The sequence below is a fragment of the Mesoplodon bidens genome (genome assembly GCF_964165515.1).
Source record: "Mesoplodon bidens genome assembly, chromosome: 3".
In the NCBI taxonomy this organism is placed as follows: domain Eukaryota; kingdom Metazoa; phylum Chordata; class Mammalia; order Artiodactyla; family Ziphiidae; genus Mesoplodon; species Mesoplodon bidens.
Window position 1 is genome coordinate 54,127,432 of NC_138178.1, and position 27,794 is coordinate 54,155,225.

A 27,794-nucleotide genomic window follows, 5' to 3' on the forward strand; every position below is an offset into this window, starting at 1 on the left:
ATAATCTTCATCCATTTTCTTTATCCATCCATTCATTGATGGACATTTACATGATCTCCATGTTTTGGCTATTGTAAATAATGCTGCAACGAATGTGTGGATGCAGATACCTCTTTTTTCCTTCTTATTTTATCTCTTAGAATTTTATATCCCTGGGAGTGTCCTAACTCATAACAATAATAATGCCTTATGTATTTATATTTAAATAGAATTTTACAGTTTTCAAAGCAGTAGCTGTATTGAAGTAGATCAGACCAGTATTATTACAATCTTGAACACCTAAGCAGGCAAAGGTAAAGGAGCTTGCTATGAATTACAAAGCTAGTTAGTGGCAGAGATGGAACTAGAGTTCAGGTTTTCAGAGTGCTTTTTCCACTCTTACTTTGTAAGCCCCAGTCATTTCTCTATTTCCTGAAAGAAAATTTATTATCAGAATTTAGGAACAATCATTTCTACTTTGGTGGTTTCCATGGTTAGTTGAGATTTGCCTCCTTCGTGAAGGTGTGTTACCATTTTTCTCCCCTCTTCAAGGTCAGGCTTTCTTTGGCTCCTAAGTGTTTCATAATCCATGTATGTAGTGGCATTACAACAAGTGTATGTGAATCTGCTTCTGCTCCAGGGCACCTGGGCCCTCAGATGTCTATTCTTCTCATTCAGTTCTCTGCAGTTGAGGTGTCTTCCTTTTCCAAAGTAGAAAACTAAACAGCTTGCTTTCTGCAGAGGGAATCAGAATGTTTACATTTCTCTCGTCCTGTTTTGGATCTGTGTTATCCAGATTTTCTCACTGAAAAGAACAGGATGAACAGCATCCAGCCCACAATCACTAATCCCACAGAAAGAAAGTGGGTGGTTCTGCCACATTTGTGAGAACGTTTTCCCAGTAACCCTGTGGCTCATTTGGTGTAGAGGGAGAAATATATTGATTAATTCCTCATTTATTGAGTACGCACTGTGTGCCTGTACTCTTCCAATTCATCTATATTGGAAAACTAAGGGTATGAGAAATTCCATTTCCCATTATAAGGCAAGTATAATAGGGTTATATTATCAAGCTACTTTATTTCATTTTGTAGGAACTAAAGGAGAAACATCTTTTTGTAATCCTTGGAAAGTAGGCAGTAATACATTCTCTTGATTGCATTTTGTTATTCTACTTAAAGATTCTTTCAGACTAGCTAGCGGGTTGTTTAATTATCTGCAAAGAACATAACCCTTTATAAAATACTTAGAAAATATAAATGAATGTGGTTGCAATTTAGAGTAAAGATGATAAGCATTTTTATTTACTTAAATTCTATTAAATAGTAATTATGAAAGTACTATTCTTAGGGAGTTATGTGTGGGTGAGGATTTTTCTGTCAGGTTGGAGAACAATGAACAAAATCTTTCATGACTCAAAGGCAAGGATTTTCATTTTTGTGGGACAACTTGGATGCCTTGAAAATAGAAGATTTGGATTGTAGAAGTCCCAAGGCTAGTGAAAGCTTCATTTCTGAGTTACAGAGATCAAGTAAAAAAATAGGAACTGAGAGAGATGAATTGCCTTTGTTCTGATGATGGGGAAAACTAGAGAACAGGGTTTATACTCAAGTGAAAGGTATTGTAGGAAAAATGTTTTTTTACGAAAAATACCCTTTTTGGTGAGGTATCATCTATAGATCTCTTGGTTCAACTGGATAATTTGCTGTACGTTATAAGATCTTCCAAGACACTAAAATTTAGATTCTTTCCACTAAATTTGTATTTGTTTAAGGGTGGAGGGCAGAAGCTGGTACACCCCACATAGAGGACGACTTTGGATAGCAGCCACAGCCAAAAGACCCTCTCCTCAAGAAGTTTCAGAACTCCAGACTACATATCTTCTCCTTCGTGGGAAAGGTAACGGCCATGTATTCTTCTAATTTAGTCTTACTTTGTGGAGAGAAGTCATTGATGTTCATCTTCTTTACCTCCTTCTTCCTGTGGCTTTTCTGTGTTTTTTTTTTTTTTTTTTTTTGGCTGAAAGGGACTTTAAACTTTGTGTTTGTTTGTTTGTTTAGTAGCAAATCATGGACAGCTGTTCAAAACATTAATTCACCAAACAGCACAAATAAAAATATCCATTCCCAACACCAGAAATCAACCAACTAGTCTTAATTTTCTACATTTTTTTTATCATGAGAGTAAAATAACTACTATAAATTCTGAGATCTTTAGATTGGGAAGAACAACCGCAAATAAAACTTTTTATTATTGGAAGTGACTCAAATAGACATCTGCTATCGGATTTGGACAGATCAAAGTTGGTTGACTTAAGCAGTGAGTTTTGACAGTCACCCCAAACAGTCAGTTTGGATCCTAAAAAACACTTCTGACCCTTGGATGTCTTGGCTTCCTTCCTCTTATTCAGCCCATACAGTAGTTTTGAAGGTAAAATGAGAGGATAATTACAGAACCACCTTTAAAAGTTAAGAAACCAAGCTTTAGGAATCAAAAGTGTATGTTTCCTTAAAAATGCATTTCTGTTTTGACTGGTATGACTGGGTTCTTTTATTTATTTTATTATTATTATTATTATTATTATTATTATTATTATTATTATTATTATTATTATTATTATTTGGGAGGGTGTGCACCTGCAGCATTCAGGATCTTAGTTCCCTGACCAGGGATCAAGCCCACGCCCTCTGCAGTGGAAGTGCAGAGTCTTAACCACTGGACCGCCAGGGAAGTCCCTGGGTTCTTTTAAATTCACGTTTTGACATTCTTCTGTTTCTTAACTGCATTTTTATGTTTTTCTCTTGATACCTCAAGCTTGTTTCCAGAACGCATCACCACCAAGCTCTAGTCTGATCCAGTTGGGTATAGTGGAATTAATTTGTTTCGAGTGAAGTTGTGGGGTCCTTGAACGTCAATGGTATGAGGCTAATTTTCCTATAGTTTAGGATGTGGATAGTGGACTAAGCCAGCTACTCACTAAATGTTTTGCTAAAATACAAACAGTTGTGCCAAGTAAAAAGCCTCATTGTTTTCCTCATGTCCATAAATAGATAATAGAGAAAGTGATTCGTTCAGAATTGAAGACAGATTTGTCAGTTCCAGGGTCACAAAGAAGAAATTTATGTAATCCTTCGTTATTCTCGATTTAGATGTGGAATTTCCCAATGACTATCCATCAGGTTGTCTTCTGGGCTGTGTGGACCTAACTGACTGCTTGTCCCAGAAACAATTTAAGAATCAGGTGAGTAAAGAGTATTTCTCTGGGACAGATGCTTTGTTTGCCACAGTAGCTGACCTGTAGATCCTTCAACTCAGAGTATCCTGTAGATAGTAAGGAGCTAGAAACTGAATTTAGACATGTTTGGAGAATCTTCTAAGGAGGGAATATTGGGGAGAGAAAAGACCATGGGAGAAATGGAAAAAATTTAGTGATGCTTTGGTTCCTAGAGTGTGGAGGACTGGTACATATACATTTCTGCCTAAAAAGCTATTGCCACAATCCAGCTAATAGTGTAGAGTCCTCATCCCTTAATAAAACTTCTGCTCTTGGCAAAAAAATCCTTCATTATTCCTTGAATTATTTCAATTAGGTAGTGGGAATGGTAGAATTTGTTATTACTTACTCTGGAACGTTTGGTCCAGACCAGAGAATTCATGAAAGACAAGTATGTTTGAACTCTGATTGCCTGGACCATGCCAGCTTTGGGTGTGTGTGTGTGTGTTTGTATGTACATATTGTATATATGTATTTTTTTTTATTTTGATTACTGAAGATTGAACTGATGTAACTAGAGTACATTTTTGAACAGCAGAGGGAGCTGAAGGACTTTAGCTTAATTGGAAAATTCTTGAAATTTAGAGCCTTATGTTTAGTCTAGCAGGAATCCAAAGTGGGAAAGTCCATCCTTAAAGCCTAAAAAGTCTTACCTAACAGTATGGTTTTCCTGTTTTTTGAACAGTTACTTTACGCAATAGCGGTTCCATCACTGTGCTTAAGAACATATTCTTCAGCTTAATTTTCTCAGTAAATTCTTTGCTTTGCAGACTCTTCTGTGCCTTCCATTACTGCTATTAGTGTCTACTTTTTTTTTAATAGGTGTATTTATTTATTTATTTATTTATTTATTTATTTATTTATTTATTTATTTATTTTTGGCTGCATTAGGTCTTCGTTGCTGCACGCAGGCTTTCTCTAGTTGCGGTGAGCGGAGCCTACTCTTTATTGCGGTGTGCAGGCCTCTCGTTGCAGTGGCTTCTCTTGTAGCTTAGCATGGGCTCCAGACACGCGGGCTTCAGTAGTTGTGGCTCACAGGCCTAGCTGCTCCGCGGCATGTGGGCTCCTCCCAGACCAGGGCTTGAATCCGTGTCCCCTGCATTAGCAGGCAGATTCTCAACCACTGCGCCACCAGGGAAGCCCTGCAGGCAGATTCTTAACCACTGCGCCACCAGGGAAGTCCCAGTGTCTGCTTTAAAAAAACAAAACAAAACAAAATACTGTTCCCATCCATCTCACTCCCTCTGTTCGTTCCTCACGGGTTTTAGCCAGTAATTATTATCCCTCTAGTTTTCTGTCTCTCTCTCTCTTTTTTTTTTTTTTTTTATGCCGCTCCGTGTGGCATGCATGATCTTAGTTCCCCGACCAGGGATCTGCACTGGGAGCACAGTCTTAACCACTGGATCACCAGGGAAGTCCCTCTAGTTTTCTGTCTTTCATTTGCTTGTGGATTGCCTCCTCAGCCCTTTTCTGATTACTTTATGTATATAAGTACAGTGCTTGCGTTTTGGACTTTATGTATATGAGTACAGTGCTTGCGTTTTGGTGTGAATTTTGTTTTTTTTTTTAATATCTTTATTGGAGTATAATTGTTTTACAATGGTGTGTTAGTTTCTGCTGTATAACAAAGTGTGAATTTTGACTCCGACCCTTTTGTTCTGCTCTTAGTACCTGACCTAGACCTGGGCAAAAGTGTAAATACATGGAGGCCCTTTGTTTTCCACACCCTTGTGCCTATTCTATCTATCTATGGACCTTTTGCTGATTTTTTTCAATGTCTTCTTTCCTCTCCTCCCTTTTTTCATTCTAGAAGTAATAATTGTAAAAATTCCGTACACTGGTGTAGGCTTTACAGTTTTAGAGACTCATGAAGAGCTTAGTATCACTTGATGTATTATACTTTCTTATGAGGATATTTGCATTCTAAAAGAGAACCCAGGAACATCTGGCAGTGTGGGTGGTGTTTTGGCCAGGGGCCTTCCCTTACTTTCTCATTTGTTGATCAAGCAGACCACCACTTGATACAAGGTCAAATGAATTCAATTTCTAGGCAGTTAAACAATCTTCTTTCTGCCACAAATTTGTGTTGAGAAGGGTAGGGGGCTGTAATCCTAATCTATAGAGTACCACAAGGCTTATGGGAATTAGAAATATAATTAACAAAACAAATCTTTTTGGTTTCTCAAGGGTACCTCTCTTTCAGGTCAGCATGATACTCCTACCTGAGCTTATATTCTGTCTTTTATTCTGAGGATGCTGAGGGCAGCACATAGAAGTGTAGGAATCCTCCCATATGCTCCCAGCTGGAGGTCCTGGCAACTCTTTATGAATTTCCCTGATGTGTATGACATTAGAATATCCTAAAATGCCAAAAGCCACGAGGTTTCATCAAACAGGAGCCCCATATCCATTTTCCCTATGGTCAGCTTTTCTGTGGCTTTTCCCCATTGTTTCTTTTCTGTGTTTGAGAGTAGCACATGAATGTATTCAGAATTGATGTTAGCCCTATTTGGGGATTATTTATTGAGTGAGGATCTTACCACTTTTAAAGGTCATAGCTTTGGTATTTGGATGTCTTTTGGAAAATGTCTCGAGCACCTTTGGTAATCTACCTGTCTCTGTTTGAGCCAGGGTTCTGTGATGTAAGAATTGTGATTGCTTAGTCTGTTTTACCAATGTTATTCTCGTTTTTTCAAGAATGAGTTGAGAGTTTAGGAGTAATACCCCTAGACTAGCATTTCCCAAACTATTCCGTGGCATAGGTGTTCTCTGGAAAAACAGGGGGTGAGGGGTTTCTGTTGACACACACATTTGGAAAATTTATTTGGATTAAACAAATTTGTTTGTTTACTGCAGAATTTCTCAGAGCCCTGAATGTGCTGGTGTGCATTTTGACTCTGATACAATTCTCTGATTTATCTGGTGAATGTAATATGCAGTGTTCTCATACCTTTCTGACCACAACAGCCCCCACCAACATATTTGCATACTGGTATCTTGTGGTATATATATAGTTAGCAAGTGCTAGCCTAAGTATGTTTGAGTTTTTTTGTCCTCATAGGTCGGTTCACTGAGGGAGAATGATCCAGGAAACAGTTTCCTGACTTATGTCTTCTTTCTGCATCTTCACACTCATTCCTCATCACCCAGCTGAATTGCATTTTCCATTTTTTTTTTTTTTCTTTTCCTTTTTTGGCTGCACTGCGGGGCCTGCAGGATCTTAGTTCCCTGACCAGGGATAGAACCCGTGCCTCCTGAAGTGGAAGTGCAGAGTCGTAACCTCTGGACTACCAGGGAAGTCCCATATTTTCTTTGAAAACCAGTGTGGATCTAGTAATTTTTATTTCAACTGAAACTAATCTCCTGTGTGACTTGGAACCATGTTTTAATTCTCCATCTTGTTCCTAACTTTTTCCTTCCCCAAAGAAACTCAGTAATTTACTTCCTGACCTTGCATTCTTGGCCTTTCTTTGATAAGTTAAAATATACTAAGCCCTCACTATTTTTGGCGTAGTGTGATCATTTAGTTCCTTTAAAAAAAAATAACAGAAAAGGTTTTATTAGTAGTTGTTTAAAATCAAGTGCACCACTCTATAAGTGGCTTTAAAAATATGTGCTTAAAGTGCTTTCCCCTGAGCTAAGAACTCATCTTCCTTTTATCTTCTAAAAGTAGTATGGCTGGCATGGCTGATGTGTGCCAGAAAAAAATCCTGCTAGACCATCAGTCCTCCTGAGTAATGGCAGGGGATCTACCTAAACAAGGTAGGAATGATACAGCAAAGGCTGTAGGCTCAACTCAGGAAAGAAAGGTAGATGAGAGCCATCTAGTTAAAACTTCTCCTGTACTCCCCTGGAAGAAGCCCATGCCTTGCCAGGGTTTTATCTGCCAGCAGCAGATGTAAGCTCTCAAAAACAGCAGGGAGGATGTTGACTGCAACAATGCATCAAGGCTGTGGTTTGTAACCTCAGTAGTAAGGCAGTTAAAACCTTTTTTTTAACAAAGACATTTTGATTGCCAAATCCATAACCATTAGCAGCTGTGGTTTGAACAGTTCTCTAGACCTAACAAGTTGTCAAACAGAAAGTTGAGTTGGTGGCTTTTGTTTCTATGTGTCTGTATTGTGTTTGTGCTATTTATATCTCTGCCTTCAATAGAAAATGTGATTTGTCTGAAATCTCTGAGGTCATTGATTATTCTACTTCTTTTGTACTGAATCCATTCTTCTCCTGCCAGCTTACTGACCTTTTAGTCCATTTGATCTTACGGCTTTTGTAACAGCCAAGATCCTGTATTTAAGGAATTACGCTGAGGCAGTTCTACTGCAGGGTGCCTACAAATTGACATCAGCAAAAGAATTACTGTCTTCCAGTGGGGAAGAGAGTATTACTTGTTCCTTTTTATATGAGTATCCATGCGATACAGATCTTCAGGAAGATGGCATATATCACTTCATGTCTGGAAATCATCGGCTTCTATCACCAAAGGATTGTCTGTAAGTCTGAGAGATGAGAAATTAGAGAATGAAGGAAATAATAGTATTCAAACCAGGCATTGGCATTGAAAAATGCAGAGTCTCCAAATTCTCTTTTAAATTATGTGAAAATGTCCTCTCTGTTTTACTAAGAAAACCTGCCAATTCATAGACCTAAAATGAATGATTCCTAAGGGATTGTGAGGGCTGCATCTGAGACCCAACAAAGGGGGGAACTGTGTGTCTGCAACAGCTAGCCCAACCCTAAGCAGTTATTTAACATCACAGCTCACTTGAAGGAGACAGGGAATGTATCTTCAGAATTCTCATGAAAACTAGAATATTTACTTGAGTTTCTAGGTCAGAACAGACTCTCTTTAGAGTTGTTTGCAACCTGGGTATGGGTATCAAGTGTCCACTTGATGAGTTGAGGACAGCCATGCTCATTTTTAAATAATCCAGGAAGCATTATGCTTTCTGTTTCTTTTTTAAAATTGTTTTAAAAATATATTTATTTATTTATTTGGCTGCGTTGGGTCTTTGTTGCTGCATGCGGGCTTTCTCTGGTTGCGGCGAGCGGGGGCTACTCTTCGTTGTGGTGCACAGGCTTCTCATTGTGGTGGCTTCTCTTGTTGCAGAGCACAGGCTCTAGGCAAATGGGCTTCAGTAGCTGTGGCACACAGGCTCAATAGTTGTGGCTTGTGGGTTCTAGAGCACAGGCTCAGTAGTTGTGGCGCATGGGCTTAGTTGCTCTGCGGCATATGGTATCTTCCAGGAGCAGGGCTCGAACCCGTGTCCCCTGCATTGGCAGGCGGATTCTTAACCACTGCTCCACCAGGGAAGTCCCATGCTTTCTGTTTCTTATCCTGAAGAGAAGAAGGGAATATTAACACTCTTGCGCATTTATGTAAATTCTTTAATGTTTAGCTTTACATCTGAAAATGAACATATAACTCTTAAGATTTTCTTAATTATTTATAGATCAATAAATACTTGAGTGCCTACCATAAATCAGACATTGTTTTAGACACTAAGAGAAACAAAAAGGTGAATCAGCCATAGGTTCTGTCCTCAGAATGTTTGAAAGACCACTAGGTAGATAAGATATGTATACAACGAAATTTGTAAACAACCAAATACAAAATAAAAAGCAAAGATAACTGTCTTAAGAGAAGTAAGGGCTGCCTCTGAGGAATTTAAAGGAGGGAAAGTTTGCTTCCGGGTGAGAGGAAGACTTCAGAATGTGGCTTTTTTTGTTGTTTTCCCTATGGGGACTCAGTATTTCTTCAGGATAGATTCTGAGAAGTAGAACTTAAGGGTCTAAAATACATACATTTAAACTTTGATACAAACTGGTAAGTTACCATTCTTAAAGAGGGATCTAATTTAAAATTCCACCGATGGTGTGAATCCTTCCTATACCAATACCCTGACCAAAACTGGTTATTAATCAATTTAGGGCTTCCCTGGTGGCGCAGTGGTTAAGAATCCACCTGCCAATGCAGGAGACAGAGGTTCTAGCCCTGCTCCGGGAAGATCCCACATGCCGCGGAGCAACTAAGCCCATGCGCCACAACTACTGAGCCTGCGCTCTAGAGCCCGCGAACCACAACTACTAAGCCCGAATGCCACAACTACTGAAGCCCATGCGCCTAGAGCCTGTGCTCTGCAACAAGAGAAGCCACCCAGTGAGAAGCCCGGGCACTGCAATGAAGAGTAGCCCCCACTAGCTGCTTAGCCCGCATGCAGCAACAGAGACCCAATACAGCCAAAAAAAAAAAAAAAAATTATAATAATAATCAATTTAATTTCTGCTAATAAAGTGGGTGAGAACATATTTTGTTGTTTTCATTTAATTTTCCTGATCATTGGTGACATTTATCATCTCTTCAAATATTTACTAGCTGTTTATATATATATTTATTTTTTTTTTATTTATTTGTTTATTTATTTTTGGCTGCGATGGGTCTTCCTTGCTGTGCATGGGCTTTCTCTAGCTGCGGTGAGCTGGCTTCTCATTGTGGTGGCTTCTCTTGTTGTGGAGCACGGGCTCTAGGCGTGTGGGCTTCAGTAGTGGTGACGCTCAGGCTCAGTAGTTGTGGCTTGTGGGCTCCAGAGTGTAGGCTCAGTAGTTGTGACACACAGGCTTAGTTGCTCCGCAGCATGTGCGATTTTCCTGGACCAGGGCTTGAACCCGTGTCCTCTGCTTTGGCAGGCAGATTCTTATCCACTGCGCCACCAGGGAAGTCCCTATATATTTTTTAAAATTTATTTTTTATTGAAGTATAGTTGATTTACAATGTTGTGTTAATTTTGGTTATATAGCAGAGTGACTCGGTTATACACATATATCCATTCTTTTTTTTTTTGCGCGGTATGCGGGCCTCTCACTGTTGTGGTCTCTCCCGTTCGGAGCACAGGCTCCAGACGCGCGGGCTCAGCGGCCATGGCTCACGGGCCCAGCTGCTCTGCGGTATGTGGGATCCTCCCGGACCGGGGCACGAACCCGTGTCCCCTGCATCGGCAGACGGACTCTCAACCACTGCACCACCAGGGAAGCCCCATTCTTTTTTATATTCTTTTCCATTATGGTTTATCCCAGGATATCGAATATAGTTCCCTGTGCTGTACAGTAGGACCTTGTTGTTTATCCATTCTATTGGGTTGGCCAAAAAGTTCATTCGGGTTTTTCGTACGATGTTAGGGGACAACCGGAACGAACTTTTGGGCCAACCCAATATATGTAATAGTTTGCATCTACTAACCCCAAACTCCCAGTCCATCCCTCCCTCACCCATCCTCCCCCTTGGCAACCACAAGTCTGTTCTCTATGTCTGTGAGTCTGTTTCTGTTTTGTAGATAGGTTCACTTGTGCCACATTTTAGATTCCACATAAAAGTGATATCATACGGTATTTGTCTTTCTCTTTCTGACTTCACTTAGTATGATAATCTCTAGTTGCATCCATGTTGCTGCAAATGGCATTATTTTGCTCTTTTTATGGCTGAGTAGTATTCCATTGTATGTATGTACCACATCTTTATCCATTCATCTGTCAATGGACATTTAGGTTGTTTCCACATCTTGGCTATTGTAAATAGTGCTGCTATGAACATAGGAGTGCATGTATCTTTTTGAATTATGGTTTTGTCCAGGTATGTGCCCAGGAGTGGGATTGCTGAATTATATGGTAATTCTGTTTTTAGGTTTCTGAGGAACCTCATACTGTTTTGAATAGTGGCTGCATCAACTTAAATTCCCACCAACAGTGTAGGAGGGTTCCCTTTTCTCCATACCCTCTCCAGCATTTGTTATTTGTAGACTTTTTAATGATGGCCATTCTGACTGGTGTGAGGTGGTAGTTCATTGTAGGTGTGATTTGCATTTCTCTAACAATTAGCACTGTTGAACATCTTAGGAATGTGGCTTTTGAATTAGTCTTGAAGCATATTAATGATAAAATCTATCACTTTTTGATCAGTTATTATATGCCAGACCTATTACATATGTTATTTTCTAATCCTCACAACAACTTGATACCAAGCAAGGTATCTTTACTCCTCTTTTAGATATGAGAGAACTTAAGACTCAGAGTTAAGATAACTTGTGTACTGTCAGTTAGTAAATGGTAGAATTGGGGTTACTGTTCAAGTCTTCCTACTTCCATGGTAGGAAAGCATATTCTAAGGGAGAGGGAGTAATGTGAGGTGGAAAGTCATGGGCCAGTATGGAGAATAATAGCAAACCACTTTGTTGAATGGAAAGGTATGTTGTGGTCAGATAGTAGATAGCTTTGAGTGATAGGCTACAGAGGTAAGACTTTTTTCTCTAGTCTGTTGTGGGATCGGGGAGGGGTGTTTTGAAGGTCATCGGAGCCAGAAAATGAATCTGGCAGCAATGTGGAAGATGGAATGCGGTGAAGAGACTGAAGGTGGGAAGTCTAGTGAGGAGACACTTGTCATCCAGGTTGGATATATTTTTAAAATCTGTTCTAGGAAATGCCAGTGGAATGAGACAAGAGGGGTGGGGACAGATGCAAGGTTTTATGTAGGTAGATTCAGTCACTTAATGTGACACCTTCATTTTACCCAGGCTTAGAGAGAAAGCAGTCTGCTTGATCTAGAAGGAATCTGCTGTAGCGTTACAACCTTGCTATCTTTCTGCAATATGTTGAATGGTTTCTTAGTTTGTTATCCAGTGTACTTTATGAACCAGGGGGCAAATTATCTCCTAATTTAAGACGTTATTACTCGGAATATTATATAATCACACATTCAGCAAGTATTTATTGACCATCTGTCATGTGCCAGGCACTGTGCTAAAGATTAAGGATCTGGAGTTTTAACAAGATATTCCATCCCCTCTTGAACATTTTAAGCCTGCTAGAAGAGACTGAGACAAGAAAACCCAACCGTGATAATTATCATATGACCAAAGGAATGCATAAAGGAAGGGATCTCACTTCTAACTCAGCTTGGCTGGAGGCAGGGTGGGGAGAGTGAAGAAACCTTCAAAAAAAAAGGCAATCCCTGAAGAAAGCAGAATTTATATCTTCCTCAATATACCTTCTATGTCTCCATGCTTTTGTCCCCCATGAGAGTTCTATTCATTCTTTGAAAGAGCTCAGGTGTCCCTGTCTCCTGTAGAGTCTTCTCTGACCTCAACCCATTTCCTCCCTGACAGGATTAATTACTTCCTTCTCTGGGCTACTGTGTTCATATTTCTATTTACATTTTTAACCTTTTTTTTTTTTTTTGGTAATTATATGTTCACATGTAGTTCCTTTAGGTCACCGTCTATGTCAGCTCACCTTGTTGTCTCCAGTGTCCTAGCATATAGCTTGGCACATAGTAGTTGTTCACTTAACGGTGGTGACAATAAATTGAGGGGCAGGCACTGGTTGATATATGAAAAGCCTTAAATGCTATGTGAAAGAATTTGACTTGTATTCTGAAGGCAATCATGTAAGTGATGTAATAAGATAATAAGATATACATTTTAGAAAGATTGTTCTGGCAGCAGCAGGAAAGATGGACTGGATGAGGCAAACCTGAAAACAAGTAGATGAGTTAGGAAATTATCGTGATTGTCTAGGTGGAGGCATGATGGAGGCCAGCAACAATGCTCTGGCAGTTGAGTTGGAAAGAAAGGAACAGATGTTTGAAATGTTTAGGAGATAAAGTCTGTAGGACTTGGCGATTTGATTGGATGTGAAGGGTGAGAGAAAGAAGTCTAAGATAAACTTTGGTTTCTGGCTGCGGTGAGGGGGTAAATGGTAGTACCATTAGTCTAGATGGGGTATACATAAGAAGAGAATTTTCTTTTAAGGAAAATGACTTTTTAAAATAAAGGATCTGGGCTTCCCTGATGGCGCAGTGGTTGAGAGTCCGCCTGCTGATGCAGGGGACACGGGTTCGTGCCCCCGTCTGGGAGGATCCCACATGCCACGGAGCGGCTGGGCCCGTGAGCCATGGCCGCTGAGCCTGCACGTCCGGAGCCTGTGCTCCGCAACGGGAGAGGCCACAACAGTGAGAGGCCCGCGTAACGCAAAAAAAAAATAATAATAAAATAAAATAAAGGAGCTGTGTGGCAAAGGAAGCCTGTATTGTAGCAGTAAAGGAGAGATGTTCTGTAGTATGTGATCGCCATACAAAAATCAGTTTTTCTATGATTTTTCAGTTGGACTTTTTAAAATATTTTAATCTGTTTTCTAAAAGACATGTTATTTGATAAAGAGGTATTGTTGCTGTTAATGACACTATATTACTTGATAATAATCTTACCTTGATATGTTAACTCATGTCAAAGGATTCGCTGAGCTCTCCCTCAGTAGTTGTTCTCAGTTGAGTCAGATGAGCCATTGGGACATAAAAATCTAAAATTGGCAGAGCGCTTAACACAAGAGGAGTCTTAGCATTCTGAGATATTAGAGTAGATTTGAATGGTTAAGGACCTTACAATGTAGTATCTTTAATTAAGAGCAATTTTCTTTTGGTTCTCACTAGTTTAAGTTGGAGTGAAAGCCTGCTATATGCAACTTAAGACCAAAAAAAATTGTCATGAAAAAACAACAACAAAAAAAAAAAAACACAAAAATAATTGTCATGAATGGGTGATTCCCATTTCGGTCTTGAAGAATCAGGGCAGAAAATCTATGAGGTTAATTTTAGAGAGAATATAAGTTCTTGGGTTCTTTTGTGTGTGGAGGTTTCAGTATAGATAGGATTCCCAAGGGCACAGAAAGTCACACTGGGACCAAGATACCAATGCTATGTGGCTTCAACCAGATCATCTTCCACAAGTGTCTGGAAGACTCAAAAGCTGCATCTTGCTTATCCCTTATTCCTCTTACCTGGAGCAAATATGGATGGTCTCTGTAGCATTGAGCTGGAACCCTCTGTATTTGCTACTAGGCACATGATTTGTACTGGGTACTGGTACATGAGTTCAGCTATCCCACTTAGGGCCAGTTGGCATGATCTTTATCCAATTCCAGTCAAATATACAGTAGTCATCTCATCAAAGTATCATGATCAGTATGTTAACTCTGATGTGAGAAAACTCTTATCCTCCAGTATAGTGGGGCCCAAGGTACTAGTTATCCTGTGAACACCTTGAATTGCTTTGAAGGAAAATGAGAACTATTTCTTTTTTAATGAGAACTATTTATCAGAGAACGCAGTTGCTTTCAGGATATGCTTCTTTGGATCTGTTGTGCTTGTGGCCTTTTTATCAGACTCATTTCCTTCTCTCTTTCTGAGTATTATCACCTCAATCTTCTTGGAGTTGGTTTTCAGCTAACTAGATTTCAGAGCCTGATTTCATGTCCTGTCTAGTTCCTCAAAGTTCAGACCAAGAAAACCTACAGCAAATATATGTTCTTTGTCAATGAGTTTCTTCTTAAATGTTTGCTTTAGCTGTTAGTCCTCTGGAGACAGGTGTAAGATTTACATATAGGTCATCTGGGGATTTTTTGGGAAGAGTGACATCATTTAGGACTTCCTGATCATTTCAGTATGAGGATTAAATGGAGGCTTGTGGAGTTGGTGAAAATGCCCACTTGGCTCTGAGTCAGTAGTGGTTGCCAAAAACCACTAAACTTTTTTTTTCTCTTATGCAAATGGCAAGAGAAATGTTTTCTAGATGACTGGTGAACAATTTCCCTCTGGATTGGAGAAGAAAATGGCTGTTTAGTAGTTAATTATCTGTTGTGTTAGACAGCTATGAAACTTATGAGGCATGAAAGAAGAGTAGGCCCACCTCCCACAATCGTCAGGCTGGAAACCAGGTGATAGGAGTCATGTTATTGAAGACAAGAACAGCAGCGTCCTGAAGAGTCTGTTACTGAATTTAAATGGTTGCTTTGAGTTGCTTGGGCTTATAACCCACATTCCCTTTCCTATCTATTGTGCCATCTCAGTGACCCTTAGTCTAGCATCCTCTCTAAATTGGATATGACATCGAGGGTTTATTCACGTTCTTCACAAATATGAACCTCCTTTTTCTTAATTTACTCTTTCTTTGAGTCAGCTGCATTTTAGTCTTTTGACTTTCAAACCAAAAATCCCTTTCTTGTAAGTCTTGTTGGTGTTTAATGTGGTCTGTCATGTCTAAGACCCAGTTGCAGAGATTATACTTTTTGCAGGTACTGAGGCTCTGCCAAACTGACTTTGCTTTAATGCATTTTACTGTGAAAAAGAATCCCTTCTCCCAACACATAGGCCTTACTTTTCTTTATTCCTGTAGGCTTCTTTGCACTTCAGCTCTGTTTCTTGTAAGCCCCCTGAAATTTAATGATAGACCTTGGGAAAAGGAATATTCACATTAGATTCAGCTGGGAAAGTTGATTTTAGTTTTTATATATATTGTAAGGCATGAATGGGTCCAAGGAACCTCTTGTTCTATAATTTCATTTATCCATCATTTTCCCCATTATTTGACATTTTCTTACTCTGTTAATATATGTCAGGGTAGTTTTTATTAAACATAGGGCCTTACTGGCCATTTGTCAAGACACAAAAGTTCTAATTTAGCTTGAGGGATAACAGGTTACAGAGTAGCACCTGCTTTTATCTAGAGTTTAGTCCTAAGAGTGTCCAGTTCCCAGCATGTGCATACTTAGAATGGTTAAGATAACTTAAAGGCACAAGTTGGTAAATTTTTTTGTTCTTTCATCCAACAAATATTTATTGATTGCCTACTATGTGCCAGGCATGATTCTAGGTGCTGAGGAGTAAACAAAACAGACAAAAGATCCCTGCCTTTGTGGAGCTTTTATCCTAGTAAGGAAAGTCCAAATTTAAAAATTTAAGTAAGTGAATTACATAGTATCAGATGATGGTAAGTGCTGTAGAAAAAAAAAATAAGGTAGGAGATGGGGGTTAAGAGTGCCAGAAGACCCACTACGAAGTTGACATAAACAAAGTCCTGAAGAAAGAGAGAGGAAACCATGTAGATACCTAGCAGGGAAAGCATCCCAGGAAGAGACGTAAGCAAGTACAAACATCCAGAGGCAGGAACAAGGAAGCCTGTGTGGCTGGAGTGGAAAGTGGGGAGAGTAGTAGGAGAAGGCATCAGAGAGGAAATGGGGGCCAGATTGTCTAGGGACCTGTAGGTCATAGTGAGGACTTAGTCTTTTATTCTGACTGATGAAAAGCCATTGGAGAGTTTTAAACAGGGGAGTGACATGATCTGATATGTTTTTATAAAATAGCTCAGGCTGCTGTGTTGAGAATAGGCAAGAGGGAGGTTAAGGGCAGAAATAGAGAAACCAATTAGGAAGTTATTTTGGTAATCCAGGGAGACATTGTGATGGCCTGGACCAGGGAAGTAGCAAAGGAGGTCTTAAGAAGTGGTGAGTTATTGGGTATCTTTTGAAGGTAGAGTTAACAGGATTTCCCAGTGGGTTGGTTGTGGGGTTTTTGGCCTGAACAACTAGAAAGATGGAATAGCTATTTATTTTAAAGGGGTATGAATAAGAGAGGGGCAGGTTTGGAAAGGTAATCCAGGACCTTGATTTTTTATTTTATTTTATTTTTATTGTGGTAAATATACATAACACAAACTTACCGTTTAAACTATTTTTAACTGCACAATTCAGGGGTATTAAGTACATTTACAGTGTTGTGCAACCGTCCATCTCCAGAAGTTTTCATCATCTCAAACAGAAACTTTGCACCCAGTGAATACTAACTCCTCTTTCCTCCTTCCCCCAGCCCCTAGTAACCTCTATTATACTTTCTTTCTGTATGAATTTATCTTTTTTTGCTTGTGGGATCTTAGTTCCCCGACCAGGGATTGAACACCAGCCCTGGCAGTGAAAGCACCAAGTCCTAACCACTGGACCACCAGGGAATTCCCGAATTTGTCTATTCCAAGCATCTCACATAAGTAGACTCATATAATATTTGTCCTTTTGTGTATGGTTTATTTCACTTAGCATAATTTTTCTAGGTTCATTCATGTTGTAGCATGTATCAGAATTTCATTCCTTTTTAAGGCTTAATAATATTCCATTGTATGTATATGCCATATTTTGTTTATCCATTTATCTATCGTTAGACATTTGGATTGTGGAAACCATTGGCTATTGTGAATAATGCTGCAGTGAACATTGGTGTACAAATAATCTGAATCCCTATTTTCAGTTCTTTTGAGTATATACCTAGAAGTAGAATTGCTGGATCATACGGTCATTCTACGGTTAACTTTTAAAAGAACGACCGAACTGTTTTTCACAGCAACTGCACCGTTTTACATTCACACCAGCAATGCATGAGGGTTCCAGTTTCTTCACATCCTTACCCACGCTTGTTATTTTTCCTGTTTTTTATTTTCGTTTTGTTAATAAGTCATCCTAGTGAGAGTAAGGTGGTATCTCATTGTGGTATTGATTTATATTTATAGGACCTTATTTTTTTCCTGTTTTATTGTGATATAATTGCATATAACATTGTATTAGTTTAAGGTTGTACAACATGAAGATTCGATATATGATCTATATATTGCAAAATGATTACCACAATAAGTTTAGTTAACACCCATCACCTCTCCTAGTTACAAATTCAGGACCTTATTTTTTAACTTTGAGACTGAAGGAAATAGCCAAGGTTGTGAATGTAGAGAGAGATGAGGTCTGAGATTTGACTCTTGAAGTACTCCAGCATTTAAAGAATGGGGAAATGAGGAGCAGTCAGTGAAGAAGCAACACCGGAAGGAGAATTGTATCCTGTAAGCAAAGTGAGGAATGTGTTCAAGAAGGAGGGATAGAAGAACTCTGTCAAGTTCTACATAAATCAATTAAGATGAGAACTGAGAATTGATCGTTTGATTTGGCAGCATGGAAGTGAACGATAACCTTTACAAGAACAGTTTTGGTGGAGTGATGGGAGTGAAAGCCTCTCTATAGTGAATTCAAGAACAAATAGAAGGAGACGAATTTGAGGCAGAGTGTATAGATAATCTTTTAATGAATATTATTTTGAAAGGAATCTGAGAAATGGAGCAGCAGCTGGAGGAGAATGTGGGATCTGGGAAGTTTTTGTTTTATGGCAGACATTATAGAAAGTATGTTTGTTAATGGGATTGATCCAGTAGAGAGAGAACATTTATTGATGTGGAAGAAAGAGGAGTGAAATGGCTTGTAGTTTTGGAAAAGCAGGGCTGTGAAGTCCTGGCAGGTTTGTCCTCTGCCTTGACACTCTCTAAGACACAGAGAAGAGAGAGCAGGAAAATTGAAGAGATGTGAATGGTGACTGTTGCTGCTCTGGCCTTTGTAGAATTAGGTTTAAAGAAATTGATGGCAGCCTCTGGTTTTATTTGTCAGTAACAGCTGACCCTGCTTTTCTTTGCATTCTGAAGATCCAAAGGATAAGTAAGGAAACACGAAAGTTTCTCCTTCCATCTTTAGTCTTTATTTTCTATCATGAGCATTTTGAATGTTCATGTGAATATAATTGTGAGTGCCTGTGAATATAAATGTGGCTGATACTTGATGTTAAGCTATGTTTTGTCAAAGTACATGCCACACCTGTCCCACACAGAAACCCATGGTATGTGGGCAGGACTAAAAGCCACTGTAAATCCCTTCTGTTTCTTCACAGCATTAGGACAGAGTAGTCAGTAAAGAAGTTACCTGTTTATGCTTCCACTAGTTACAGAGACATTTGAATTTTCTTATTTATTTTACTGAAGCCTCCATTTTTACTTTAAAGCCTTTTATATCTTAGAGGACACATCTTAGCAGGTGAATAAGAGTGGAAAATAATTTCATACTTTTTAATTACTAGGAGAAAGGCTCCTCTGGTGATGAAGTCTGACCCACAGCCATAGTCAGCTTTTGAGTCGTATTTATCCAACATGCTAAACACAAGGCATCCCAAGATAGGAAATAATGAAGTACCTGGTCAGTTGGGCATTGCTAGAGAGCACTTACTGCCAACCCCAGTTGTTCCTTAAGTTGTGATTGTGTGGCCAGATAGTCTTATTCCACGTTCTGTGCCTGTCTTTGCAGAAGAAGTAAAAGTCCTAAGTATTCACACAGATTTGTTTTGTGATATGAGATCCAAAGGAGGCTTCTAAATTATTTTCAGAATTGCTCTACCATTACCTTTCACCCTAAGTGAGTCTGGAATGCATCCAGCAAAACAACTTTGGCATGTTCATACCTTTCAGAATGAATCATCTTCCTTCCCTTTAGTGAGAGAAGGGCTCTGTTGATTGTTTCTGGCAGAATTTCCACAAATGTTCTATTTTTCTTAAATCTTCCACTGTTTCACTTGAGCTGAACCTGGGGGTGCCTGATGTTCCTGAAGGAGACCTCCGAATCTCCCAACTCACAGTCACTTATACTGAAAGACTAGGCAGTTTTGATTCTGTGGGAAGATGTCAGGCATCTTTTTTAAGAAGTTGTTTCCATTATAGGAAGTCACAGATGGTGGGCAAAAGACTGTATAAGAATACTGTGCTAAAGCCTGGGGAAAGTTGAAGGTTTGTTCTTGCTTACTGAGCATAATCCTCTGTACCTGACTGTGTAATGGAGAGTACTATTATCAGGATGTTGAGGTGGATTCTGGGACATCCTTTGATCTCCTTGAAATTCAAAATTTGTTCCAACTAGCCTGAACTTTTTATTTTTATATTTCACAGTATCCAGACATGAGTCAAGAATCTGATTCTCCATTTGTTTTCATCTGCACAAATCCCCAGGAAATGATTGTGAAGTTTCCTATTAAAGGAAGTCCAAAAATCTGTAAGTCACAAGCTTTGATGGTCTAATTGTTTTCTTTTTGTCTTGAATCTCACTTGTTTAACTTAAAAAATTTTTTCTCTTTTTACCCTGTTCTATGTCATCTCAAATATTTGGAGGATTAGTAAAATTCTACTTATCATATACCTGAAACTAACAAAACATTGTTAATCAACTATACTTCAATAAAAAAATTCTATTTATCAATAACTTTAATGTTAGGTTAACTACAGTATAGCCTTTCCAAAACATACCTCGATCCACAATTATTGGTATATGAGTCTATCACTCTAAACTTCCATTTAGGACCCCATTACCTTTAAAATCCTATTTGTCAGCCAAAAGAGTACGTTTGCCCCACTGTACTGTTCTTATTAAAGGAAGTATTAAGCCAGTGCCAGTGGCATTGTCATTTATCCATTGTTCCTCAGTATTCAATCTGAGAATAAGGCTTAACTTTTTAAGTGTCTATTTTTGAATGTCTATTTTGGAGGTACCACTTCCCACTATTCCCTTGATTACTGCTTCCTAGAGCTCTGCTCTGGCCCTCTTGCTTTTCACCCTCTTTTTGAAATCTCCTGATGGTTTTCTTTTCTGTAATGTTTGCTTTTATGTGTTTGTGATTATAGTACCCTCTGCGTATTCACTTCTTAGGAAGTGCTTGTGACTTGATTCTTTCAACTTGCAACTCTTCTTCAACTCCCAACTTCTCTTCCTCTGTCTAGTCCTACAGCAGCCTCTTCTATTTCCAAGGAATCTCAAGAAACATATAGTGGTGTCCTCTTTGCCTAACTTCCCTTTTTTAAAAAAATTAATTTATTTATTTTTGGCTGTGCAGGGTCTTCATTGCTGTGCACGGGCTTTCTCTAGTTGTAGCCAGCGGTGGCTACTTTTTGTTGTGGTGCACAGGCTTCTCATTGCGGTGGCTTCTCCCGTTGTAGAGCATGGGCTCTAGGCATGCAGGCTTCAGTAGTTGTGGCTCGCGGGCTCTAGAGCGCAGGCTCAGTAGCTGTGGCACATGGGCTTTGTTGCTCCGCGGCATGTGAGATCTTCCCAGAACAGGGATTGAACCTGTGTGGCCTGCATTGGCGGGAAGATTCTTAACCACTGTGCCACCAGGGAAGTCCCTAACTTCCTTTTAAAAACAACATCAGCACAGGAGCTTCAAGATGGCGGAAGAGTAAGACGTGGAGATCACCTCCCCACAAATACATCAGAAATACACCTACATGTGGAACAACTCCTACAGAACACCTACTGAATGCTGGCAGAAGACCTCAGACCTCCCAAAAGGCAAGAAACTCCCCTCGTACCTGGGTAGGGCAAAAGAAAAAAGAAAAAACAGAGACAAAAGAATAGGGACGGGACCTGTACCAGTGGGAGGGAGCTGTGAAGGAGGAAAGGTTTCCACACACTAGGAAGCCCCTTCACGGGCGGAGGGGGGAAGGTTCAGAGCTGCGGAGGAGAGCACAGCAACAGGGGTGCGGAGGGCAAAGCGGAGAGAGTCCCGCACAGAGGATCAGTGCCGGCCAGCACTCACCAGCCCGAGAGGCTTGTCTGCTCACCTGCCGGGACGGGCGGGGGCTGGGAGCTGAGGCTTGGGCTTCGGAGGTCGGATCCCAGGGCGAGGACTGGGGTTGGCTGCATGAACACAGCCTGAAGGGGGCTAGTGCACCGCAGCTAGCCGGAGGGAGTCCGGGAAAAAGCCTGGAGCCGCCGAAGAGACAAGAGACTTTTTCTTGCCTCTTTGTTTCCTGGTGTGCGGGGAGAGGGGATTAAGAGCACTGCTTAAAGGAGCTCCAGAGACGGGCGCAAGCCGCGGCTATCAGCGCAGACCCCGGAGACGGGCATGAGACGCTAAGGCTGCTGCTGCAGCCACCAAGAAGCCTGTGTGCGAGCACAGGTCACTACCCACGCCTCCCCTCCCATGAGCCTGTGCAGCCCGCCACTGCCAGGGTCCCGTGATCCAGGGACAACTTCCCTGGGAGAACGCATGGCGCGCCTCCTGCCGGCCTCTGCCGCTGCAGGCTCGCCCCCGCATTCCGTACACTTCCCTACCCCCAGGCCTTAGTGAGCCAGAACCCCCGAATCAGCTGCTCCTTTAACCCCGTCCTGAGTGAAGAACAGACGCCCTCAGGCGACCTACATGCAGAGGCAGGTCCAAATCCAACACTGAACCCCGGGAGCTGTGCGAACAAAGAAGAGAAGGGAAATTTCTCCCAGCAGCTTCAGGAGCAGCGGATTAAATCTCCACAATCAACTTGATGTACCCTGCATCTGTGGAATACCTGAATAGACAACGAATCACCCCAAATTGAGGAGGTGGACTTTGGGAGCAATGATATATATTTTTCCCCCCTTTTTCTCTTTTTGTGAGTGTGTATGTGTATGCTTCTGTGTGTGTTTTTGTCTGTATAGCTTTGCTTTTACCATTTGTCCTAGGGTTCTGTCTGTCCGTTTTGGTTCTTTTTTAGGATAGTTTTTAGCACTTGTTATCATTGGTGGATTTGTTTTTTGGTTTGGTTGCTCTCTTCTTTCTTTCTTTCGTTTTTTATTACTTAAAATTTTTTTAAAATATTTTTTATTTTAATAACTTTATTTTATTTTATGTTATTTTATTTTATCTTCTTCTATCTTTCTTTCTTTTTTTTATCCCTTTTATTCTGAGCCGTGTGGATGACAGGCTCTTGGTGCTCCAGCTAGGCATCAGGGCTGTGCCTCTGAGGTGGGAGAGCCAACTTCAGGACACTGGTCCACAAGAGACCTCCCAGCTCCACGTAATATCAAACGGCGAAAATCTCCCAGAGATTTCCATCTCAACGCCAAGACCCAGCTCCACTCAACGACCAGCAAGCTACAGTGCTGGACATCCTATTCCAAACAACTAGCAAGACAGGAACACAACCCCACACATTAGTAGAGAGGCTGCCTAAAATCATAATAAGGCCACAGACACCCCAAAACACACCACCAGACGTGGACCTGCCCACCAGAAAGACAAGATACAGCATCATCCACCAGAACACAGGCACTAGTCCCCTCCACCAGGAAGCCTACACAAGCCACTGAACCAACCTTAGCCACTGGGGACAGACACCAAAAACAACAGGAACTATGAACCTGCAGCCTGCAAAAAGGAGACCCCAAACACAGTAAGTTAAGCAAAATGAGAAGAGAGAGAAACACACAGCAGATGAAGGAGAAAGGCAAAAACCCACCAGACCAAACAAATGAAGAGGAAATAGGCAGTCTACCTGAAAAAGAATTCAGAATAATGATAGTAAAGATGATCCAAAATCTTGGAAATAGAATGGAGAAAATACAAGAAACATTTAACAAGGACCTAGAAGAACTAAAGAGCAAGCAAACAGTGATGAACAACACAATAAATGAAATTTAAATTCTCCCGAAGGAATCAATAGCAGAATAACTGAGGCAGAAGAATGGATAAGTGACCTGGAAGATAAAATAGTGGAAATAACTACTGCAGAGCAGAATAAAGAAAAAGAAAAGAATTGAGGACAGTCTCAGAGACCTCTGGGAAAACATTAAACGCACCAACATTCAAAGTATAGGGGTCCCAGAAGAAGAAGAGAAAAAGGGACTAAGAAAATATTTGAAGAGATTATAGTTGAAAATTTCCCTAATATGGGAAAGGAAGTAGTTAGGTCCAGGAAGCACAGAGTCCCATACAGGATAAATCCAAGGAGAAACACACCAAGACACATATTAATCAACTTATCAAAAATTAAATACAAAGAAAAAATATTAAAATCAGCAAGGGAAAAACAACAAGTAACATACAAGGGCATCCCCATAAGGTTAACAGTTGATCTTTCAGCAGAAACTCTGCAAGCCAGAGGGGAGTGGCAGGACATATTTAAAGTGATGAAGGAGAAAAGCCTACAACCAAGCTTATTCTGCCCAGCAAGGATCTCATTCAGATTTGACAGAGAAATTAAAACCTTTACAGACAAGCAAAAGCTAAGAGAATTCAGCACCACCAAACCAGCTTTACAACAAACGCTAAAAGAACTTCTCTAGTCAGGAAACACAAGAGAAGGAAAAGACCTACAATAACAAACACAAAACGATTAAGAAAATGGGAATAGAAACATACATATCGATAATTACCTTAAATGTAAATGGACTAAATGCTCCAACCAAAAGACATAGACTGAATGGATCCAAAAACAAGACCCATATATATGGTGTCTACAAGAGACCCACTTCAGACCTAGGGACACATACAGACTGAAAGTGAGGGGATGGAAAAAGATATTCCATGCAAATGGAAATCAAAAGATAGCTGGAGTAGCAATTCTCATATCAGACAAAATAGCCTTTAAAGCAAAGACTATTACAAGAGACAAAGAAGGACACTACATAATGATCAAGGGATCAATCCAAGAGAAGATACAACAATTGTAAATATTTATGTGCCCAACTTAGGAGCACCTCAGTACATGAGGCAAATACTAACAGCCATAAAAGGGGAAATTGACAGTAACACAATCAGAGTAGGGGACTTTAACACCCCACTTTCCCAGTGGACAGATCATCCAAAATGAAAATAAATAAGGAAACACAAGCTTTAAATGATACATTAAACAAGATGGACTTAGTTGATATTTATAGGACATTCCATCCAAAAACAACATAATACACATTCTTCTCAAGTGCTCATGGAACATTCTCCAGGATAGATCATATCTTGGGTCACAAATCAAGCCTTGGTAAATTTAAGAAAATTGAAATAGTATCAAATATCTTTTCTGACCACAACGTTATGAGACTAGATATCAGTTACAGGAAAAAAGCTGTAAAAAATACAAACACATGGAGGCTAAACAATACACTACTTAATAACCAAGAGATCACTGAAGAAATCAAAGAGGAAATCAAAAAATACCTAGAAACAAATGACAATGAAAACACGACGTCCCAAAACCTATGGGATGCAGCAAAAGCAGTTCTAAGAGGGAAGTTTACAGCAATACAACCCTACCTTAAGAAACAAGAAACATCTCAAATAAACAACCTAACCTTGCACCAAAAGCAATTAGAGGAAGAAGAACAAAAAACCCCGAAGTTAGCAGAAGGAAAGAAATCATAAAGATCAGATCAGAAATAAATGAAGGAAATGATAGCAAAGATCAATAAAACTAAAAACTGGTTCTTTGAGAAGATAAAATTGATAAACCATTAGCCAGACTCATCAAGAGAAAAAGGGAGAAGACTCAAATCAATAGAATTAGAAATGAAAAAGGAGAAGTAACAACAGACACTGCAGAAATACAAAGGATTATGAGAGATTACTACAAGCAACTCTATGCCAATAAAATGGACAACCTGGAAGAAATGGACAAATTCTTAGAAATGCACAACCTTCCGAGACTGAACCAGGAAGAAATAGAAAATATGAACAGACCAATCACAAGCACTGAAATTGAAACTGTGATTAAAAATCTTCCAACAAACAAAAGCCCAGGACCAGATGGCTTCACAGGTGAATTCTATCAAACATTCAGAGAAGAGCTAACATCTATCCTTCTCAAACTCTTCCAAAATATAGCATAGGGAGGAACACTCCCAAACTCATTCTACAAGGCCACCATTACCCTGATAGCAAATCAGACAAAGATGTCGCAAAGAAAGAAAACTACAGGCCAATATCACTGATGAAAAGAGATGCAAAAATCCTCAACAAAATACTAGCAAACAGAATCCAACAGCACATTAAAAAGATCATACACCATGATCAAGTGGGGTTTATCCCAGGAATGCAAGGATTCTTCAATATATGCAAATCAATCAACGTGATACACCATATTAACAAGTTGGAGGAGAAAAACCATATGATCATCTCAATAGATGCAGAGAAAGCTTTCGACAAAATTCAACACCCATTTATGATAAAAACTCTCCAGAAAGTAGGCATAGAAGGAACTTTCCTCAACATAATTAAGGCCATATATGACAAACACACAGCCAACAACATCCACAATGGTGAAAAACTGAAACCATTTCCACTAAGATCAGGAACAAGACAAGGTTGCCCACTCTCACCACAGTTATTCAACATAGTTTTGGAAGTTTTAACCACAGCAGTCAGAGAAGAAAAAGAAATAGAAGGAATCCAAATTGGAAAAGAAGTAAAGCTGTCTGTTTGCAGATGATGTGATACTATACATAGAGAATCCTAAAGATGCTACCAGAAAATTACTAGAGCTAATCAATGAATTTAGTAAAGTAGCAGGATACAAAATTAATGCACAGAAATCTCTTGCATTCCTATACACTAATGATGAAAAACCTGAAAGAGAAATTAAGGAAACACTCCCATTTACCATTGCAACAAAAAGAATAGAATACCTAGGAATAAACCTACTTAAGGAGACAAAAGACCTGTATACAGAAAACTATAAGACACCGATGAAAGAAATTAAAGATGATACAAACAGATGGAGAGATATACCATGTTCTTGGATTGGAAGTGTCAACATTGTGAAAATGACTATACTACCCAAAGCAATCTACAGATTCAGTGCAATCCCTATCAAACTACCACTGGCATTTTTTACAGAACTAGAACAAAAAATTTCACAATTTGTATGGAAACACAAAAGACCCCAAATAGCCAAAGCAATCTTATTATTTTTTTTTTTTTTGCGGTACGCGGGCCTGTCACTGTCATGGCCTCTCCCGCTGCGGAGCACAGGCTCCGGACATGCAGGCCCAGCAGCCATGGCTCACGGGCCCAGCTGCTCCACGGCATGTGGGATCCTCCCGGACTGGGGCACGAACCCGCGTCCCCTGCATCGGCAGGCGGACCCTCAACCACTGAGCCACAAGGGAAGCCCGAAAGCAATCTTGAGAAGGAAAAACGGAGCTGGAGGAATCAGGCTACCTGACTTCAGACTATACTACAAAGCTACAGTAATCAAGACAGTATGGTACTGGCACAAAAACAGAAATATAGATCAATGGAACAGGATAGAAAGCCCAGAGATAAACCAACGTAATATGGTCACCTTATCTTTGATAAAGGAGGCAAGAATATAAAGTGGAGAAAAGACAGCCTCTTCAATAAGTGGTGCTGGGAAAACTGGACAGCTACCTGTAAAAGAATGAAATTAGAACACTCCCTAACACCATACACAAAAATAAACTCAAAATGGATTAAAGACCTAAATGTAAGGCCAGACACTATCAAACTCTTAGAGGAAAATATAGGCAGAACACTATGACATAAATCACGGCAAGATCCTTTTTGACCCACCTCCTAGAGAAAAGGAAATAAAAACAAAACTAAACAAATGGGACCTAATGAAACTTCAAAGCTTTTGCACAGCAAAGGAAACCATAAACAAGACCAAAAGACAACCCTCAGAATGGAAGAAAATATTTGCAAATGAAGCAACTGACAAAGGATTAATCTCCAAAATTTACAAGCAGCTCGTGCAGCCCAATATCAAAAAAACAAACAGCCCAAACCAAAAATGGGCAGAAGACCTAAATAGACATTTCTCCAAGGAAGATATACAGGTTGCCAGCAAACACATGAAAGAATGCTCAACATCATTAATCATTAGAGAAATGCAAATCAAAACTATAATGAGAGGCTTCCCTGGTGGTGCAGTGGTTTAGAGTCCACCTGCCGATGCAGGGGACGCGGGTTCGTGCCCTGGTCCGGGAAGATCCCGCATGCTGTGGAGTGGCTGGGCCCGTGGGCCATGGCCGTTGGGCCTGCGGGTCCGGAGACTGTGCTCCGCAGTGGGAGAGGCCGCAACAGTGAGAGGCCTGTGTACCGCAAAAAAAA

The 27,794-nt window shown here is 40.0% G+C and overlaps 1 protein-coding gene across 3 annotated transcripts in view; it reads left to right on the forward strand.

The window, feature by feature from the left end:
- Positions 1-27,794, forward strand: part of TRIP4 (thyroid hormone receptor interactor 4) — a 71,195-nt gene that overhangs the window by 35,755 nt on the left and 7,646 nt on the right. For 2 of the 3 annotated variants that reach the window (XM_081229535.1, XM_081229537.1), the window contains 3 exons: positions 1,754-1,878; positions 3,129-3,220; positions 19,873-19,975. In XM_081229535.1, coding sequence (XP_081085661.1) covers positions 1,754-1,878; positions 3,129-3,220; positions 19,873-19,975 — 320 coding nt within the window. Of the gene's footprint in view, positions 1-1,753; positions 1,879-3,128; positions 3,221-19,872; positions 19,976-22,640; positions 26,622-27,794 lie in introns of those variants that run through there. The other variant, XM_081229536.1, reaches the window with a different exon arrangement.